General features: G+C 48.1%; 1 protein-coding gene and 1 long non-coding RNA gene across 2 annotated transcripts in view; one reads left to right on the forward strand and one right to left on the reverse strand.

The window, feature by feature from the left end:
* Positions 1-9,137, forward strand: LOC138746283 (uncharacterized). The gene is made up of 3 exons (XR_011346831.1): positions 1-66; positions 422-673; positions 8,259-9,137. It is a non-coding gene; the product is annotated as an uncharacterized lncRNA (long non-coding RNA).
* Positions 8,503-20,310, reverse strand: part of LOC138746282 (plakophilin-2-like) — a 42,972-nt gene continuing 31,164 nt past the window's right edge. The window contains exons 8-13 of the mRNA XM_069904471.1: positions 19,336-19,494; positions 17,250-17,426; positions 15,477-15,630; positions 14,820-15,009; positions 13,730-13,817; positions 8,503-12,763 (exon numbers count right to left, since the gene is read on the reverse strand). Of these exons, the coding sequence (XP_069760572.1) occupies positions 12,683-12,763; positions 13,730-13,817; positions 14,820-15,009; positions 15,477-15,630; positions 17,250-17,426; positions 19,336-19,494 (849 nt within the window). The 3' untranslated portion in view covers positions 8,503-12,682. The remainder of the gene's footprint in view (positions 12,764-13,729; positions 13,818-14,819; positions 15,010-15,476; positions 15,631-17,249; positions 17,427-19,335; positions 19,495-20,310) is intronic.

Below are 20,310 nucleotides of genomic sequence, written 5' to 3' on the forward strand. Positions count from 1 at the left end.
CTGCAGGGGCGACGCGGGCAGGAAGGGAGACCGAGACTCGGACTCACACGGCAGCTGCAGTGGAAGGTCGGTGCGAGCGGAGCAAGTGGCGGCAGCGAGGTCCTCTGCTCCATCCGCGGGCCGGGGGGGTTTATCACGGGCCAGGAGGCGGATCCTCCGGATGCGGCCCGAGCCCCCTAATCCGTCTCTTTAATCCTCCGGCCGGGGTTGTAATTAATTTGCTTTCCAGCTCGGGACTCGATCGGAAATGAGTTGGGACTTTTCTCACCCACGTGGAGAATCTGGGGCACAGGGTGAAGGCAACAGCTTCACTGGGGGAGGGGGCGGGGGCAGTGGACCTGGCTCATTCCTCCCTTGCCCGGGGTGGGGGGGGGGGGAATGAGTGAAATCATTGTTTTTGTTACTGTCTCCCTCCACGCAGAGATGCGGTTCATTTTGGCCGTCACCAGGTTCAGTAGCGGCTCGATGGGCCGAGTGGTGCCGAGACAACCTGTGGACCAGCCTAACTTCGCAGGGCAGCAAAGGATAGGCCGGGTAAACACCCCTCGCCCCGGGTCGGCCTGAGACGAGGACCATTCTCACCACCACCCCCGACGCTGCTCGACCTGCCCTCTTCCCCGGCCGGATCAGCTCCACGTTCCAGGGATTCCCTCGAGTCTCAAGTCAAGAAGAGGTTGGTTTTCGTGGTCGGGTTTGTGTGGGTGGAGGGAGGGATGGGAGAGGGGGAGGGACGGGATCAGAGGGGGGGGGAGCAGAGGAGGGGGGGGGGGGAGCAGAGTGGGGGGGGGAGCAGAAGGGGGGGGGGGAGCAGAGGGGGGGGGAGCAGAGGGGGGGGGGAGCAGAGGGGGGGGAGCAGAGGGGGGGGGGGGAGCAGAGGGGGGGGGAGCAGAGGGGGGGAGGGGGGGAGCAATGGTTGGAGTTTCTGCAAGAAATGGGGAAGGTGCAGGATAAATATAAACCAAAAAAGAGGAAATGTTTGAATGGAAACGTTAGCTGAGGAGGGAAAACCCAACGTGAAAGCAAAAGAGGGGGCAGACAAGGAAGCAAAAATTAGTGGGAACTTGCAGAAATTAACTGAATACCCCACAAGGATGAAAGTTAGCTCACAAATTTTTATCAAAGAGGATATGAAAAAGCTTCTTCAAAATACAGAAAGAGTAAAGGTGGAGTAAATCAGCAGAGAGATTTTTCCACCCTGATTTGTTTGAAGATGCCAAGAGCTTCTCCTCTTTAATCTGTGCAGGTTCCATGACCTCATTGCTTGTTTACCTTACTTCCTACGACTCTTTGCCTGTTTCCTGAGTGAATACTGATGAAAAAAATTCATTTAAAATCCACCCCATGTCTTTTGACTCCATACAAATCCGACCACTTGGATCTTCAAGGGAACCAATTTTGTCCCTTACTATCCTTTAGTTCTTAATATATCTCAGGATTTTCCTTCACATTGTCAGCCAAAGCAACCTCACGTCTTCTTTTAGCTTCCTGATTTATTTCTTGAGGTTTTTCTTGCATTTTTATACTCCTCAATTACCTCATTTGTTCCTTGTTGCCTCTCCTGTTATACACCCCTCTCTCTTCTTCCGAACCAGATCCCCAGTATCCCTCGAAAACCAAGGTTCCCTGTACCTGCAAACTTTGCCTTTAATCCTGACAGGAACATACAAATTTTTCCCTTTGAAAGTTCTCCACTTCTCACATCCTTACTTGAAAATAACAAATCCCAATCCCCACATTCTAGATCCTTTCTCATTTCCTCAGAATTGGCCTTTCTCCACTTTAGAATCTCAACCCGAGGGCCCAGAAACTATCCTTCTCCATAATTAACTTGAAACTAATGACATTATGATCACTGGACCCAAAATATTCCCCAACACATACATCTGTCACCTGTCCTGCCTTGTTCCCTAATAGGAGATCCAGTATTACACTCTCTCACTCTGGTTGGTACCATTATATATTGATTGAGAAAACTTTCCTGAACACATTTGACAAACTCCAAGCCATCCAGCCCTTTACAGTAAGGGAGTCCCAGTCAATATGTGGAAGATTAAAATCTCCTACTGTCACAGATTTACATTCCTGCAGATGTCTGCTATCTCTCTACAGATTTGCTCCTCCAATTTTCATTGACTATTGGTCAGTCTATCATCCAACCCCATAAGTGTGGTCATTACCTTTCCAGTTCCTCAGCTCCACCCATATAACCTCAGTAGATGAGCCCTCTGGACTGTCCTGCCTGAGCACAACTGTGATATTTTCTCGATGAGCAATGCCACTCCTCCTCTTTTTATTTCACCCCCACCCCCATTCCCATTGCATCTGAAGTGACAGAAGTCCGGAACATTGAGCTGCCAATCCTGCCCCACCTGCAACCAAGTTTCACTAATGGCCACAATGTCATAATTCCATGTGCCAATCCATTATCTAAGATTGTCTGCCTTTCCTACAATACTCCCTTCCACAGAACTCTTTCTGTCCCCCTAACTATAGAATCCCCTATTACTACAGCTCACCTCTTTTCCTCCCTTCTCTTAGCCACAGGATCAGACTTCGTGCCAGAGACCTTGTGCCTGGTAGGTCGTTTCCCCCCCCCCCCCCCCCCCCCCACAGATCTAAAATCATTTACTTGTTATTGAGGGGGAATGGCCACAAGGGTGCTCTGTACTGCCTGCCTGTTTCCTTTCCCCCTTCTGTCACCCATCTACCCTCCTGCCCCCTAGTGTGTGATCGTGTCCCTGTAACTCCTGTCTATTACCCCCTCGGCTCCCTAAATGATCTGGAATTCAGCCAACTCCAGCTCCAGTCCCTTACTGGATGCACTTCTCGCAGATGAAGTCTTCAGGGATATCGCTGACTTCCCAGATGACCCACATTCTGCAAGAGGAGTTTGCCCTGCCTGGGCTGCCACTTCCACTGTTTATGACAGAGGAACAAATATGACATACTGTGTCCCTTTTTTTACTTCAACTCCTACCATCCATCACCTCTCACCTGTTCTCACCAAAGCTTGTTGAACCAAAGCCTTTCCACTCTGATTCAGCCCACTCAACAATGACTGCTCCCTTGTGGAAGCCGATACAAGTCTGAAAGGAACAAAGGCAGAAGGTGTCCCGTCATCACAAGGCGGGCGTGCAAATTCCACAGCGACAGCTCATGGGTCACTCAGGCTGGAAGGTGAACGCGAGGTCTGTGCGTTGTGGGGAACTGAACCACTACACCATTGCTGGAAGGAAATCGGCAGGTCAGGCTGCTTCTGTGGGTGGCGTTAGTCGACGTTCCGGACCGTGAATGTGGAGCTGGGTGGAATCCACTGAACGGAGTCTCTGCCCCTCACTCATGCCCAGCCTCCATTCCATCAGTGCCTTCTGCTGGCTGGATTCCGAGACCTGGGTCTCCCACTTGGAACCTCTGCCCCCTCCCTGACCACTGTCAGTCAGCCACTCTGGAGCCCCACACAACCTCTGCTTGCCAGCATTCTGAACATTCAGAGACTGAAGCCCCACCCTCAGTCCAGAAGGAGCTCAACCCTGGGGCAAAAATTATGGGAGAGAGAAGGAGGGGTTGGAAATGTCACTGTTCGATAGAGTGAACCAAACACTTGTCCACAATTACAGTGAAGCTTAGGGTGAAGGAGGTTTGCAACACATAGGAACATAGGAAGTAGGAACAGGAGTTGGCCAAAAATGGCCCATCAAGCCTGCTCCGCCATTCAATAAGATCATGGCTGATCTAATTTATGACCTAACTCCACCTTCCTGCCTTCTCCCCATATCCCCTAATTCCTCTATCATGTAAAAATTTATCTAATCGAATTTTAAATATGTTTAATGAGGGAGCCTCAGCCACTTCCCTGGTTAGAGAATTCCAAACATTCACTACTCTCTGGGAAAAACTATTTTTCCTCATCTCTGTCCTAAATCTACTCCCCCGAATCTTGAGACTGTGTCCTCTCGTTTTAGTTTCCCCGGCCAGCTCAAAAAACCTTCCTCCATCTATCCTATCCATACCTTTCATAATCCTATATGTTTCCATAAGATCTCCTCTCATTCTTCTGAACTCAAGCGAATACAATCCTAGATGATTTAATCTTTCATCATAAGTCAACCCCTTCATCCCAGGGATCAACCTAGTAAACCTCCTCTGGACCGTCTCCAAAGCCAGTATATCCATCCTCAAATATGGAGACCAGAACTGGACACAGTACTCCAGGTGCGGTCTCACCAGTACCTTATACAGTTGCAACATGACCTCCCTACTCCTGAATTCAATTCCTCTAGCGATGAAGGCCAACATTCCATTTGCCTTCTTAATAACCTGCTGCACCTGCAACCTAACTTTTTGCGATTCATGCACAAGCCCTCCCAGGTCCCTCTGCACTACAGCATGCTGCAGTTTTTCACCCTTTTTTTAAAATTTTTTTATTTTTCACACCATAAACCACATTGACCAAGATACATACATTTTCCTTTTCAAATATATACAGTGTCATTTTCTCGCCCCCCCCTCCTCCCATCCCACCCTCCCTACCTCACCCCCCCATTCATTTAAAGTACAGAATCTAAGATACGTTAAACCAGTCAAACAATGTTGTCATTCAATAAAAATAAACAAGAAATTCCACTGAGTTAATTCTTTTCATTTCCTTCTCCTTTCGTTAATTTAGGTGGTAAATGTCCCCGGTAGGTTTTCTCTATTGTGTTTCATGTGTGGCTCCCATATTTGTTCAAATATTGCAATATTATTTCTTAAACTATGTTATTTTTTCTAATGGAATACATTTATTCATTTCTATATACCATTGTTGTATTCTCAAATTATCTTCCAATTTCCAGGTTGACATAATACATTTTTTTGCTACAGCTAGGGCTATCTTAACAAATCTTTTTTGTGCACCATCCAAATCAAGTCCAAATTCTTTGTTTTTTATGTTACTTAGGAGGAAGATCTCTGGGTTTTTTTGGTATATTGTTTTCTGTAATTTTATTTAATATTTGGTTTAGATCTTCCCAAAATTTTTCTACTTTCTCACATGTCCAGATTGCATGAATTGTTGTTCCCATTTCTTTTTTTACATCGAAAACATCTATCAGATACTGTTGGGTCCCATTTATTTAACTTTTGAGGTGTAATGTATAGCCTGTGTATCCAGTTATATTGTATCATACGTAACCTCGTATTTATTGTATTTCTCATAGTTCCAGAGCATAACTTCTCCCATGTTTCCTTCTTTATCTTTATATTTAAATCTTGTTCCCATTTTTGTTTAGTTTTACCATTTGTTTCCTCGTTCTCCTTTTCTTGCAGTTTAATATACATATTTGTTATAAATCTTTTAATTATCATTGTATCTGTAATCACATATTCAAAGTTACTTCCCTCTGGTAAACTCAGACTGCTTCCTAATTTGTCCTTCAAGTAGGATCTCAATTGGTAATATGCCAGCACTGTATCTTGAGTTATATTGTATTTATCTTTCATTTGTTCAAAGGATAAGAATCTACTTCCTGAAAAACAATTTTCTATTCTTTTGATCCCTTTTTTCTCCCATTCTCTAAAGGAAAGGTTATCTATTGTAAAAGGGATTAACTGATTTTGCGTCATTATTAGTTTTGGTAGTTGGTAATTTGTTTTATTCCTTTCTACATGAATCTTCTTCCAAATATTGAGCAGATGATATAATACTGGAGAACTCCTACGTTGTACCAATTTTTCATCCCATTTATATAATATGTGTTCAGGTATCTTTTCCCCTATTTTATCTAATTCTAATCTAGTCCAATCTGGCTTTTCCCTTGTTTGATAAAAATCTGATAGGTATCTTAATTGTGCGGCTCTATAATAATTTTTAAAGTTTGGCAGTTGTAAGCCTCCTTGTTTATACCATTCTGTTAATTTATCTAGTGCTATCCTCGGTTTCCCCCCCTTTCCATAAAAATTTCCTTATTATTTTCTTTAACTCCTTGAAGAATTTCTCTGTCAAGTGTATTGGCAATGCCTGAAATAGGTATAATATCCTTGGGAAAATGTTCATTTTAATACAGTTTATCCTTCCTATTAGTGTTAGTGGTAAATCTTTCCAATGCTCTAAATCACCCTGTAATTTTTTCATTAGTGGATAATAATTGAGTTTATATAGATGGCCGAGATTTTTATTTATTTGTATACCTAGGTATCTTATTGCTTGCATTTGCCATCTGAATGGTGATTCCTTCTTAAATTTTGAGAAATCCGCATTATTCATTGGCATTGCTTCACTTTTATTTGCGTTAATCTGGTAACCCGACACTTCTCCATATTCCTTCAATTTCTTATATAATTCTTTTATTGATAGTTCTGGTTCTGTTAAGTATACTATAACATCATCCGCAAATAAACTGATTTTATATTCCTTGTCTTTTATTTTTATCCCTTTTATTTTAGTTTTTCACCCTTTAAATAATATTCAGCTCTTTTATTTTTCTTGCCAAAATGGATAACCTCACACTTACTAACCTTGTTCTCCATCTGCCAGACCTTTGCCCACTCATCCAGCTTAACGATATCCCTCTGCAGACTCTCCACATCCTCATTACAATTTGCTCTTCCACTCAATTTGGTGTCATCTGCAAACTTGGCTACACCACATTTTGTCCCCTCCTCCAAGTCATCAATGTAAATGATGAACAGTTGTGGGCCTAACACTGACTCCTGCGGCACCCCACTTACTCTCTGCCAACCTGAAAAACTCCCATTTATCCCAACCCTCTGCCTCCTGTCAGACAACCAATTTTCAATCCAGGCCAATAGACTTTCCCGGATTCCACTTTCCTGTAACTTACTGATAAGTTTCTTGTGCGGCACCTTATCAAACGCTTTCTGGAAATCCAAATATACAACATCAACCTGTTCCCCTCTATCCACTGCACCCATTATATCCTCAAAGAATCCTAACAAGTTTGTCAAACAAGATCTTCCCTTTCTAAAACTTGTCTGATTGAACCCTTACGTTCCAAAAGTTTCACTATTTCATCTTTAATGACGGCTTCAAGCATTTTTCCAACTACAGACGTCAAGCTAATTGGCCGATAATTTCCAGTCTTCTGCCTATATCCCTTCTTAAAAAGTGGCGTGACATTTGCTGTCTTCGTCTGCCGGGACCTGCCCAGAATACAAGGAATTTTGGTCTATGACCACCAATGCATCAGCTCTAACTTCTGCCATTTCCTTCAGAACCCTTGGATGCATATCATCAGGACCAGGTGATTTGTCTGGCTTTAGTCCCATTAGTTTCTCCATCACTACTTCCTTTGTAACAACTATTTTATCAAGGCCCTCCCCAACATTTGCATCCTTAACTCCGCACTTGGGCATGCTGGACTTGTCTTCCACCGTGAAGACTGACACAAAATATTTGTTCAATGCCTCGGCCATTTCCTCATTTTTTGCTACCAGTTTTCCTTTCTCATCCTCCAAGGGTCCTATGTTAACTCTGGCCACCCTCTTGCATTTTATATAGTTATAAAATTTTTTGCTTTCTGTTTTTATATTTTGTGCCAATTTACTTTCATAATCCTTTTTCCCATTTCTTATTACCCACTTTGTAATAATCACCTCCAACAACCCCGGGTGTGGGGCCTTCAGTTACACTGGGACAGATCCTCCAACAACCCCGGGTATGGGGGCTTCAGTTACACTGGGACAGATCCTCCAACAACCCCGGGTATGGGGGCTTCAGTTACACTGGGACAGATCCTCCAACAACCCTGGGTATGGGGGCTCCAGTTACACTGGGACAGATTCTGAGGGCCGCCTTCTGGGAATGCAAGGGAATGAACAATGTCTTCCCCTCACTGCCAATCAACACAGGTGCACCCCAAGGATGCATGCTTAGCCCACTGCTCTACTCATTCCACACCCATGACTGTGGCCAGGGACAACTTCATTGCCATCTACCAATTTGCTAATTACGCCACAGTTGTCGGCAGAATCACAGACAGCAATGAGGAAGTGAACAGGAGGGAAATAAATTAGCTCGTTGAGTGGTGTCACAACCACCACATCGCACTCAACGTTAGCAAAACCAAGGAACTGAGTGTGGACTTCAGGAGGGGAAATCAGGAGAACACAAACCAGTCCTTGTCAAGGGGTCAGTAGTGGAGAGGGTAAGGAACTGCAGATCTATCCTGTAGCCATAATGTTGATGCAATCATGAATAAGACTCTGTTAAGGGTTTGAAGAGATTCGCTGTCACCAAAGACTGTTGCAAATTTCTGCAGGTGCACTCTGGAGAGCATTCTGACTGGTTGCATTACTGTCTGGTGTGGAGGTGTCAATGCACAGGACAGGAAGAGGCTCAGAAAGTTGTGAACTCAGCCAGCACCATCATGGGCACCAGTCCACTCCATCGAGGACATCTACACGTCTCAAGATAGGAGCCTCTATCCTCACCTCCCAGGCCATGCCCTCTTTCTCTTCCGCTATCAAATTTCTGAACGGACAATGAAGTACAGACACAACCTCTGTATTTTAACACTAATTATTTATTTTTAGATATTGTATTTACTGAACTGTAATTTATAGTAATTTTGCACCTCTACTGCACCATACGGCTGAGCGACACATGTTCATGGCAATAAACCTGATTGTGAAGAGGCAATTAACTCCAGGTTTGGGCAAATAAGTGGGAGTCGACCATCTGACCCATCGAGCCTGCTCCACTATCCAATGGCTGATCTGGCCCTGAACTCTGCTCCACGTGCCCACCCATTCCCCATAACCCTCAATTCCCCAACTGGGCAAAAATCTAACTATGTGTAAAGTACTTGCAATGAGGCAGCCCCTGACTGGGAGAAACACTTCCTCCTCATCTGGCCTTTCTCTACACCCCTGATTCCCATAACCCTGCGTCCCTTGTAAATGAAGTCGAGTAAATCTTTACAAAATATTTATACATATTTATTTTGTAATATATTTGATGTATGCATTTACGTAATTATGAAGTGCTTTGTGAGAAACCGATTGTGTGGGAACCATTGTCGGGAGAAATGCAGTTTGTAAATGTGCAGACAGATTATATTAAACTTGAACTTGAGAATGTCGACTAATTCTCTCACCTGCCAGTGGAAACAACCTCCTGACTTCTATCTTATCCACTTCTTTCAGTCAATGATGGCGGCGCCTTTGATCAGCAGCAGGTTACAACGGGCTGCAGACTCCAGCGGAGTGGAGGACTGGCGCTGAAAATGGGGAGACCATCCCCCGGTTGGGAAACAGAGGAGACGACTCACGGGACAGTGACCACAGAGGTGAACTAGTGAGGGGGCTCTGTGACTGAAAGACCAGTGCACGCAACGGGCTGCTGACAACTCGAGGTGAGGAGCCCACAATGGGCTGCGGACTGCTGGAGACTGGCTGACGGGGGTACCAGGTATTGGAACCAGGATACGAGGGGGTGCTTAAGGGTCCCTACCGTGTTGGAGGTTTAGATCTGGAGCTTGGGCTTCCAGTGGTTTGGATTGGACTTTGTGTGGCTGCGGGGGCTGGAGGCGAATCTATGGACACTCACTGACTCGGCAGGGGGGGGGGGGTGGGGGGACTCTCTTTTGCTTCTCTTTCTCCAACTGTAAGAGGCACTTCAGGCAATTTCTGCCTGCAGCAAATCTGTCGGCCTTACAGCAGGCAAAACAATACCATGTAATGGTATTATAATGAGAATAACCCCCTCATCTCTGGAACCAACCTGGTCAACCTTCTCTGCACCTCCCCCAAAAGAAGTCTATTCTGCCGTGAGTAAGGAGACCAGATCTGCACGCACAACTCCAGGTGTGGCCTCTCCTTTTACAGCAGAACCTCCCTGCCCTTCAATTCAATCCCTCCAGCGATGAAGGACAACATCCCAGTAAACAGAAATGTCCCACAGCAATTAAGAGAAACAGGGTCTGGAGATGATGAGAGAGATACAATTCAACACTGCTCTGCATGCAATGCAACCAGCAGAGGAGTGATTGACAGATTGAAGGATTTGCAGTGAGTTTCACCAGGGATAATTGGGCCAATGAGTTAATGTGAAGTGATGGTTGTGGATGGGCCGAGACTGCTGGGAGGAAAGGAGGAGCAGGCAGATAGGCGAGAGATGAGTCAATGTTCACCCAGCAGGAATGTATATTCACAAGACTGCACCAGAACCAACAAACACCCCCCCAAGAAGCGTTGGAAGCAGAGTGAAGGAGATTCACCAGGCCAACCCCTGGACCGAGAGTTTGACCCAGCGAGAGAGGTTAGCAGGTGGGGTCTGTACTTTTGGAGAGGTGATCTTATCCCAAGGGATAAGAAGGGGTACAGTTTTAATAGGCAGGCGGGCTTTGATCCAATTTCAAGGTGAGTTCTGCTTGATCACTGAGACTGGCCTGAACTGGCACCAACTACAATTTGAACTCTAGTCACTGTGGGAAGCTCTAGGGAAGGGGCTGCACTGGGCACGAGGGGAAGAATGTTGCCAATGTTACCCGACCCTGTGGCCTCTTGAACCTTCCCCATTCCCCTTGCCCTACCACTGGCAGTCTGCTTGCAGCTCGCTGGCCACCGAGCTCCGCACGTTCCTCTGCGACCCTCTGCCTCCCCGATTCCCTTTTGTGAAACATACAAGTCTGGGAGACAACAGGAGCAGGAAACTGGAACACAACTGCTCAGGACAGGCTCTTCAGCCCTCAATGTTGTGCCAACCCATGTATTCCTTCCTAAAAAAAGTGCTAAACCCTCCCTACCCCACAACCCTCTCCATGGGCCTGTCTAAGAGACTCTTAAATGCCCCTAATGTTCCAACCTCCACCACCACCATCCCTGGCAAGGCCTTCCAGGCCCCCACAACTCCCTGTGTAAAAACGTACCCCTGACGTTTCCCCTAAACTTCCCTCCCTTCACTATGTACAGGAGTCCTCTAGTGTTTGCTGATCCTGCCCTGGGAAACAGGTGCTGTCTGTCCACCCTATCTATGCCCCTCATAATCTTGTAGACCTATAGGAGTCACCATCCAGCCCATCACGCCTGCTCCACCATTCAATAGGACTGCCGCTGATCTGGCATTGGACCCAGCTCCACTTACCCACTGCTCCCCATGACCTGTAGCTCCCATTCATTTAGTAAGGTCATGGCTGATCTGATAGTAACCTCGTCCACAAGATTCCTTTATTATCCTGTAATATTACATTTAATATTACATGAAATTGCCTTCTTCCTGTCTAAGGCAGACAAAGAGTCCCCATTAGTGTCACCAAGGGCAGGAGAGAAAGAGAAGCAAAACAGATTCCCTTCGGAGCCACTGACTGTCCGTGGATTTGCCTCCAGCTCCGGCAGCTGCACGGACTCCTGTTTGATCCATCAGCAGCCCGAGCTCCAGATCCCAACCTCTGACAGAATCAGGAAGCCTTCAGCGCCCGAGGCCCCTTCTGGAGCCCTCTCAAATCCCATCTCCGATACCAGGTTCCCACAAGCCAATCTCCAGCAGCCCGTGCGGTTCCCCTAGCCACAAATCAGCCACAGCCTGTGTGGATCCCTCAACCACTGAACCCCTCACAGGTCCACTGTCGTGTCCTGAAGGGTCATCTCTCCCTCTCCATAGGAGGTGATCTCCCCATTTCTGGTGCACCGTGCCGGTCCGCAGATCCCCTGAGTGTACAACTTCTTGTGGCCACTGTCGAGCACAGACACCGTGGTTGCAGGATTTTAAAATCAAACACCAACGGCCTCTAACAGACTGTTTAAAGCCTGTATGGAGTTGTTGGTGTTAGGACCAGGCAGTTGGACCCTGTGGAACAGCCGTGTGTTTCCACTCCCCAGTCTCCCTGTGTCCACACCATCAACAGCATCACTAATTTTTTTAGTGACCTGTTGCCCTTTGCTCACCAAGTCTGCCCATGCGTTAACAATGATGAAACACTCTCCTTGCAGCACCCTTGAATGAAGAGGGTCCCAAAAAACTCAACACCTGGTGAGAAAACCATTCCCCTTTCAGTCTTAAGTGGATGCTCCTCAGAGCCGCTGGCCTGTTTAAGCAGGGACCACTGGTTCTGCAGATGTAAAGGGGCATTGCTGACCAAGCCACAATTGATGCTGTTAATTCCCCTAACCCTTCCACCTTCCTCCCAGTCTGCTTGGCTGTGGATCCACCCAGAGGAAAGTTTCAGCTTGAATCGCTCAGCCTATCAACACGGCTCTACAGAACGTGGCCAATTAGACATAATCATCCCATCCCCTCCCCATGTCTGACCCTTCACTCCGACACCTCCCAAAACTACCCCCAGGTTCCCAATCACCCCAGGGTGAAATACATCATTGCTGTTCCTTCATCACTAAGTCCAAAACTGAAACTCCCCCACCGCATGGATCCAAGGCTCCACCTGTTCTCTCAAGGGCATCTCGAGGGTGGGTGTTCCTGCCAACACCATCCAAATTATGTGACCTAGTTTAAAAATCACTTCATCCACAGATTAATGGATGAACTGAACATATTCTGCAACAAAGATCTGATCCAACTGGTACATTTTCATTGAATATCCAACAATGTGGAACCAGCTGTGACAAACATTTGGTTTCTGGAACCTTGCAAGCTGGTCAAAATCAGTGGGTGTTTAAACCAGATGGGTTGTTGTGGAAATTTCACTTCATTCTCCGACCATCAATGGCCCATGGTCTATCCTTTGCGTCAGAATGACTTCCGATCCCGGAGGGAATGGTATGCCTTGGTTGTACGAGTATTGATGAAATCGCTTTTTGTGAAGCCAGCCTTCAAAGGGAACATAGAGATTCTGTGATCACTCAAGTTACGAGGGGAGAGGCTCGCGTTTCCGCTCAGGGGATCCCAGCACGGTCCACAGGGATAAATGTGAGCCAGGGTTCCCAGCACAGCTGCCCTCACAAATAAGCAGCAAATGGTGTTTTTTCACAGTAGAAACAGGCCCTACAGCCCAACCTCCCTATGCCAACCAAAATGTCCCACCCATACTTGTCCCACCCGAATGCATTGGCCCATAATCCCTCGAGACCCATCCTATTCACAAATTAATCCAGATTGTTCTGAAACATTGCAATAGTACCTTCCTCAACCAAGATGGATGAAGAGTGAGAGGAGACTAAGCAGAGGTCTACAAGATTCTGAGAGGCAACAATAGGGTGGACAGCCAGCACCTGTTTCCCAGGCCAGGATCAGCAAACGCCAGAGGACATGTGTACAAGATGAAGGGGAAGTTCAGGGGAGATGGGTTTTTTTAAAAACAGAAATAGTGGCTGCCTTGCAAGTGTAGTAGTGGAGGTAGAGAAGGCTTAGTTTGTGGAGTAGGTTTATATGGGTTAGCACAACATCATGGGCTGAAGGGCCTGCACTGTGTTGGAATGGCCCGTTCCAGGAGGGAGCATCATGGGGACAGGTTCCGGGACCAGGAGCCCTGGAACGTTAGGTAAAAGTGCACAGAACTGGGAGAATTCAGGTATCTAGGAAGGGGAAGGCGGAGGCGGAGGCTGCAGAGACTGGGGGAGGAGAGGGGCTGTGGAGGAACTGGAGAATGCAGAGCATTCCTCATCTGCCTTTAGTGCACAGCTGTGTGGAGGGAGGGGGGGGAGTGCGGCTGGTGTGACTGGGGTCCCACTCACTCAGACCTGGCTGTTACACTGAGGTAACCCAACACCATTACAAATCCATTGCCTGTCTCTGCCCCAGGGCTCAAGTAATCCAAAGTCTGGTTCATTGCCGTACCTTCTTGTAGAGAGCATGGAGATCCCGGAACAACCACAGGTTGTACAGCAGGGTGGAGGCAGCTTTCCCCGAATCGCTCAGAATGTTTCTGAAAAACAGGAGTACAATGGTCCCTCAGATCTCTCCAAGGTCATTCAATCTCAGGCTGGTCACCCTGTTAGCACATGCAACACCTTCCACCCTCTCCATTCTCCCCTCGTCTCCCTTGAAAGGAGACACCCCTCCACCTCATCCCCTCCCCCTCCACCTGGGAGACGCATTTGCAGGTGCAGCAGGTGATCAAGAAGACAAATGGGACGTTGGCTTTCATTGCTGGGAGGTTCTGCTGCAGCTGTACAAGGTCCCGATGAGGCCGCACCTGGAGAACTGTGTGTGTGTCTGGTCTCCTCACTGGCAAATGGATAGACTAGTTTTGGAGGCAGGGCAGAGGGGGTTTGCCAGGTTGATTCTAGAGTTGGGGAGGGGTGGGGGATTAGCTTATGATGACAGATTGAGTCACCTGGGACTGTACTCACTGGAGTTAAGAACAAGAGAGGATCTAGAAAAATTATGAAAGAAATAGATAAGAAAGAGGCAGGAAATTTGCTTCCACTGGAAGGTATGATTTGGATCTAGGGGACAAGGCCTCAAGATTCAGGGAGTAGATTTAGGATGGAGATGAGGAGGAGCTGCTTCTCCCAGAGGGTGGTGAATCTGTGGAATTCTCTGCCCAAGGAAGCGGTGGAAGCTGCCTCATTAAATGTATTTAAGACACAGATCAACATTGAACAGTTGGGGAATTGAGGATTATGGAGAACTGGTAGATGGGTGAAGCTGAGTCCATAGACAGATCAGTCGTGAACTTATTGAATGGCGGAACAGGCTCAATGGGCCGGATGGACAACTCCTGCTCCTGGTTCCTGTGACTCCTCCTCTTCCCTGGTCCATGAACCCAGTCCTACCAGCAGCACCAAATCCTGAGAGTTGGGCAGACTGGAATTCTATGGGAACTGAGCTGGCAGTTGGTAGGGATGGATAGGAGAGAGGTAGGGAGCTTCACCGGTGTCCGGAGGGTTAACCGTGATCCCCTGGTGGGCTTGTCACCACTCACTGGCTGTGCCTGCTCAGGGCCACCACTTTGCTCAGTCCATCCTCCTTCAGTAGGCAGCGGGCATTCTGTGACTTGTTGTGGATCAGGTTGTAGAGGACCTGGCAGACGTAGGCGGCAGTGTCATCGTGCACCCAGGAGCTCCCATCCACATCTGGGAGGATGGCGATTAGATCAGGCACGATCAGCTCAACTGCAGAGCAAACACACAGCTGGTATCAGAGGGAGGGGAGAGGTCTGGAGAGGGTCGGGGAGGAGCAAGGTCTGAAGAGGAGGGGAGGGGAGGTCCTGCAAAGGAGGGAGATTCTAAGAAGGGCAGGGTGTCCCAGAGAGCAGTGGAGGTACAGGGGAGGGAGAGAATCCCCCAGAGGAGCAGATGGGGGAGGGGGTGTGATCCCCAGAGGAGCAGATGGGGGAGGGGGTGTGATCCCCAGAGGAGCAGATGGGATGCGACTTCCAGAGGAGTGGATGGAGGAGGGGGTGCAATCCCTAGAAGAGCGGGGGGAGGGGATGGTGAACTCCAGTGGAGGGAGGGGATGTGCAGAGGAGGGTTTCCATGACCCCACAGGCCCTTCACCAGCCCTGGGTTCAGTCAGACCACTCTGCTGAGCTGTCACCTACCCCCAGACTTAGAAACAAAAGCCGTGGACCCCCACTCACTGAGTTGGTCCTGAACCCGGGGGTTTCGGGCCATGTTCCTCAGCAGGGAGACGGCTGCCTTCTGCACAACGGGTTCCTCGGAGTGCAGCATGCGACGGATGTGCTGCAGGCCATTCTCCTTCATGGTGATAATCTCCGTGATGGCATACCCCATCTACAAGCGGAAAGGAAAGGGTTAACGCCATCACCTGCTACCAATCTCCCTTTGGCTGTTCCCCAGGAACGGTGGCTACCACAAGCTTTAGAGAATTAAATCAGGGCCCCAGAAACTCGCCCTTTGGCCCAACCTGCCCATGCTAGTCCCTTTTGCCTACATTCAGCCCCCATCCCTCAAGACCTTTCCAATCCACATACCCGCCAAACATCTTGAATGTCACAACTGTCCCCCACCTCCACCACTTGCTTTGGCAGCTGGGAGGTGATGCTACAACTGTTTAAGGCATTAGTGAGGCCTGGTTTGGAGTATTGTGTTCAGTTCTGGTCTCCAAATTATAGGAAGTATATAGATAAGGTGGAGAGGGTGCAGCGAAGATTTACAAGGATGTTGCCTGGCTTAAAATACCGAGAGTACAGAGAAAGATTAAGGAGACTGAGACTTTATTCATTGGAACATAGACGGTTGAGAGGGGATTTGATAGAGGTATTTAAAATTATGAAGGGAATAGATAGATTAGACGTGAGTAGACTCTCCTGAGGACTGGGGAGGTTGGAACAAGAAAGCATAGTTAAGAATAAGGGGGAAAAACTTGAGGAGAAATGTTAGAGGATGCTTTTTCACTTAAGAGAGTGGTGGCAGAATGGAATGATCTTCTAGAGGAGATAGTTGCGGCAGGGTCTTTTCTGTCATTTAAGAGAAGGTTGGATGTGTATATGGATATGAGGGGGTTGGAGTGTTATGGGCAGAGAGTGGGACGGGGAAGCTAGTGGAGTTGTTCCAGTGAATCGGCGCGGACTTGTAGGGACGATATAAACATATAACCGTTTACAGCGCGGTAACAGGTCTTGTTATATGGTTCCACACACCCATCACCCACTGTGTGGAGAAGGTGTCCCTCAGGCCCCCTCTAAACCTTTCTCCTCTCACTTCAAATCTACATCCTCCAGTTGTAGATGGGTTACCCTGCTGAAGGAAGGGTAAGAGCATCCACCTTATCCACATAATTTTATGCTCCAGGGAGAAAAGTCGCAGCCTTTCCTGATAGTTCGAACCCCTAACATTTTCACAAATCTTTTCCGCACCTGTCAGGTTGGCTTCAACCACTGATCGATTAACTAGAAATATCAACGACTTTGTTGATACCAGCAGGGTAATTAAAGCATTAGGGTGAAAAATGAGGACCAGGAAAACGCTGCCCCTGTTGCCTGGGGGCAGGTGAAGTGGGAGCAGGTCTGGGAGATGGAGGAGATGCAGCTGAGGTCTCTCACCAAGGTGAAGGGGAAGCCGGCTTCCTGAAAAAGGAGGACGTTTCAGATGTCGTGGAGTGGAAAACCTGACCCCGAGCAGATGTGGCTGAAAGGGGGAAATCAGAAAAGGGAAGGCATCCTTACAGGAGACAGGGGGAGAGGGGGAAGTATTCTAGGTGTAGTCGACAGACAGGCAGAGAGTGCAGTCTAGGTGTAGTCTGCAGACAGGCAGAGAGTACAGTCGTTCTCACTCTAGATGTGAGATGTTGGCTCTCCCTGCCAGATGCAAGTGTGTCTTCTGTGAAGTGTGCAGTGTGGGATGGCTCAACGCCTCCCAGAGCAGGCATGGTGGCCGGGTTTTCATCTTACCGGTCCGATGCTGGCTGTCAGATTTTGCAGAGCTCCCAGGGACGCCTCCTGTGTACAGGTACGAGTGCTCCTTGCGATGAGCGAGAGGTACATCCTCACGACCAGACTGTGCCACAGCCACTCGACGCCCTGTGGGTTCCTCTTCTCCTCTATGCATGCACTTTTGGTCACTCCCTCCTAATGTGAGAGACCAAAAGATGGGGCTCAGGTTTTAAAGAATTTTCCTACCCCCCCCACCTTGGGCCTTCCTACTGTCAAAGAAAATACTGACATTATGTCATAGGTCAAGTGACTAGAACTTGTCGGAGAGGGTGAACAGCACAGCTGGGTCATGGAACATGACACAAGCAAATGGACACTGCCATGCAGCTCACTGATGCTTCCTATTCTGAATAGAGAATTTAAAAACTTTAAATCTCCTCTGAATATCTCACCTCAAACCTAGACCCTCTAGAAGAAGACATTTCCACTCCAGAAGAAGAGTCTCTGACTGTCCTAATAATTGTATGTCCTATCAGGTCTTCCCTCAGCCTCCGACACTCCAGAGAAAACCACCAAGTTTGGCCAACCTCTCCTTGCAGCTCAATCCTCTCACCCAGGCCACGTCCTGGTGATCCTCTTCTGCAGCCTCTCCCAAGCCTCCACATCCTTCCTGTAATGCAGCGATCCAAACTGTACCCAATGCTCCATGAGTGGCCTAACCCCCTAACCCAGGCTTTACTCAACTTGCCGACTTTTGTACTCCATGCTCCCCTCATGTTGGGAGCTGTGAACTTGCTCCCCCAGATCCCCTTGTACGTCAACATGGCTCGGACCCTGTCATTTCCTGTGTACATTTCTCTTACCTATGACCTTCCTCAGACTTGTCTGCAGTAAACGCCTTTTCTCTACCCAAAGTTTCAGTGGATCTATATCCCACTGAAACCTTCCTCACCACCTCAACCCCAATTTCTGTGTCATCCGTAAACTTTAATTCACCCACCTCCATGTTATACATCACAAACCAAGGTTCTACTACCTGTCCCTGTGGAACATCATTGGTCACCCACCTCCACCACCACCTCTCTGGATCCAATTTACCAAGTAACTGAATCAGCCTACCATGAGAGGCCTTACTGTTGACAACATCCACCTTCTTACCCTCATCTGTCACCTCCTCAATCATGTTTGTGAAACCTGACGGCATGCTTATTAGCCTGAATAGGGCCATGCTTTTCCAAACTCTGTCCTTAAGAACCTTCCCCAATAATTTCCCTAGTGCTGATGGTTCACCAGCGATAAGTTCTTGGTTTGCCCCGGCTGCCTCTCAAACAAAAGAACACTGGCTATTCTGTGGTCTTCTGGCACCTCACTCATGATTAAAGAGGACATACAGATCTTAGTCAAGGCCCAACAATCCCTCTCTTGGTCCCTCAGTCACCTGGGATGGATCCATCAGGACCAGGGGACTTACCTACCTTAATATCTTTTTCAATACAACTAACACCCTCTTAGATCAAGATGCTCTGGAACATCAACACTCCACTCCCGACCTCTCCACTACCCATGTCCTCCTTAGAAAGTTCTCATCAAGATTCCCACCCACTTCCTCTGACTCAAACGTAAAGGTGGGCATAAAGGACAGCATGGAAAAGTGAGGCCGAAAGGCCTGTTGCTGTGCTGCACTGTTCGATGACCATGATATTTAAGCCTGGTTGGGTAAAGGCAGATGAGCTTTGGTCTCATTACCAGGGTGTTGTATTCAACAACAACATCTGGACAACAGTAGATTTGGTGGAACGTGGACACATCTCTGGAGAGTGGGCCAGAAGGTGGAGTAGACTCAATGGGCTGATTGGCCTACTTCTGCCCTACATCTTGTGTGACCACTGCACTGAAGAGCGACACAGGTTGGTGTGACATCTTCACCAGGCACGAATGTGCCTGCAGTGGGCTTCGTGCATGAAGACTTTACTGCCTCTGCTGCCTTGGCCTGTACTTCACAGACATCCCCAGGAAGAGCTGTCAGATCGTGAGTGAATCCACAGTGTGGGGCCTTCTTACAGCCCCCACAAAAGCACAGGATGAGTGGCATATCAGCTGCTACCTCCTTCAGCTTGGGGCTCCGAGCCCCGAAGCAACCTGCCGACTTCTGCTGGGCCAAGGGCATAGTCTTCCAGCCCAGGCTCTCGACGTAGGCACTGGGCAATTCATTCTCCAGTTGGAATGCAAGGTTGTGCAGGACACATGTGGCGTTTTCTGTGGACTGAGAAGAAAGTAGATTGCTTTAGACAAACTTGCTCGGGGAAACACCCTCCAACTCAGGCAGATTTAACCCCACCCTCGAAAGACCAGTGGGACTTGAGTCTACCCACACAATCACCATGTCACGGATTGGAGAACCTCTTTGTAGGGCCACATCTCCCTTGTTTCTGGACAGACAAGACAGTAGAGAGCACACACTCCCAGCCCTTCTGGTAGACAGGGCTTGTACCCCTCTACTGGAGTCCCTGAGTCTGCTCACGAGGGATAGGAAATGGTGCAACACACCTTTGGACAGGCTGGGCCACAGATGTAGAAACACCTCGTATTGGCACAAAACGCTGGCTGTTTCAATTAGCCTGAGCTTTACTGTGGTGTTGAGGGAGGTGAGACAATAGCAAGATGGGAGCTTATTGTCACATACACAAGTACAGATGCACCCAAATTCCTATTTGCTGCAGCCACACAGGTGTGGAAAGTACTCCAACCACCACTGTGAGAATAGCCACAATATTCCAAGACAGGAAAACAGTAACTGAAAGTGGGCACAGTTCCAGTGGAAGGAACTCAGCAGGAAGACCCCCACCACCCAGGCCGTTCCCTCAGCAGGCCAGTCCTCCTCAAGGACCCCCACCACCCAGGCTGTGCCCTCAGCAGGCCAGTCCTCCTCAAGGACCCCCTCCACCCAGGCCGTGCCCTCTTCACTCTGCTACCATCAGGAAGGAGGTCCAGGAGCCTGAAGACGAACACCAGGACAACTTCTTCCCCTCTGCCATCAGATTCCTGAACAGACAATGAACCCCAGACAAGGCCTCACTTT

This window comes from Narcine bancroftii, chromosome 11, assembly GCF_036971445.1.
Source record: "Narcine bancroftii isolate sNarBan1 chromosome 11, sNarBan1.hap1, whole genome shotgun sequence".
Taxonomy (NCBI): domain Eukaryota; kingdom Metazoa; phylum Chordata; class Chondrichthyes; order Torpediniformes; family Narcinidae; genus Narcine; species Narcine bancroftii.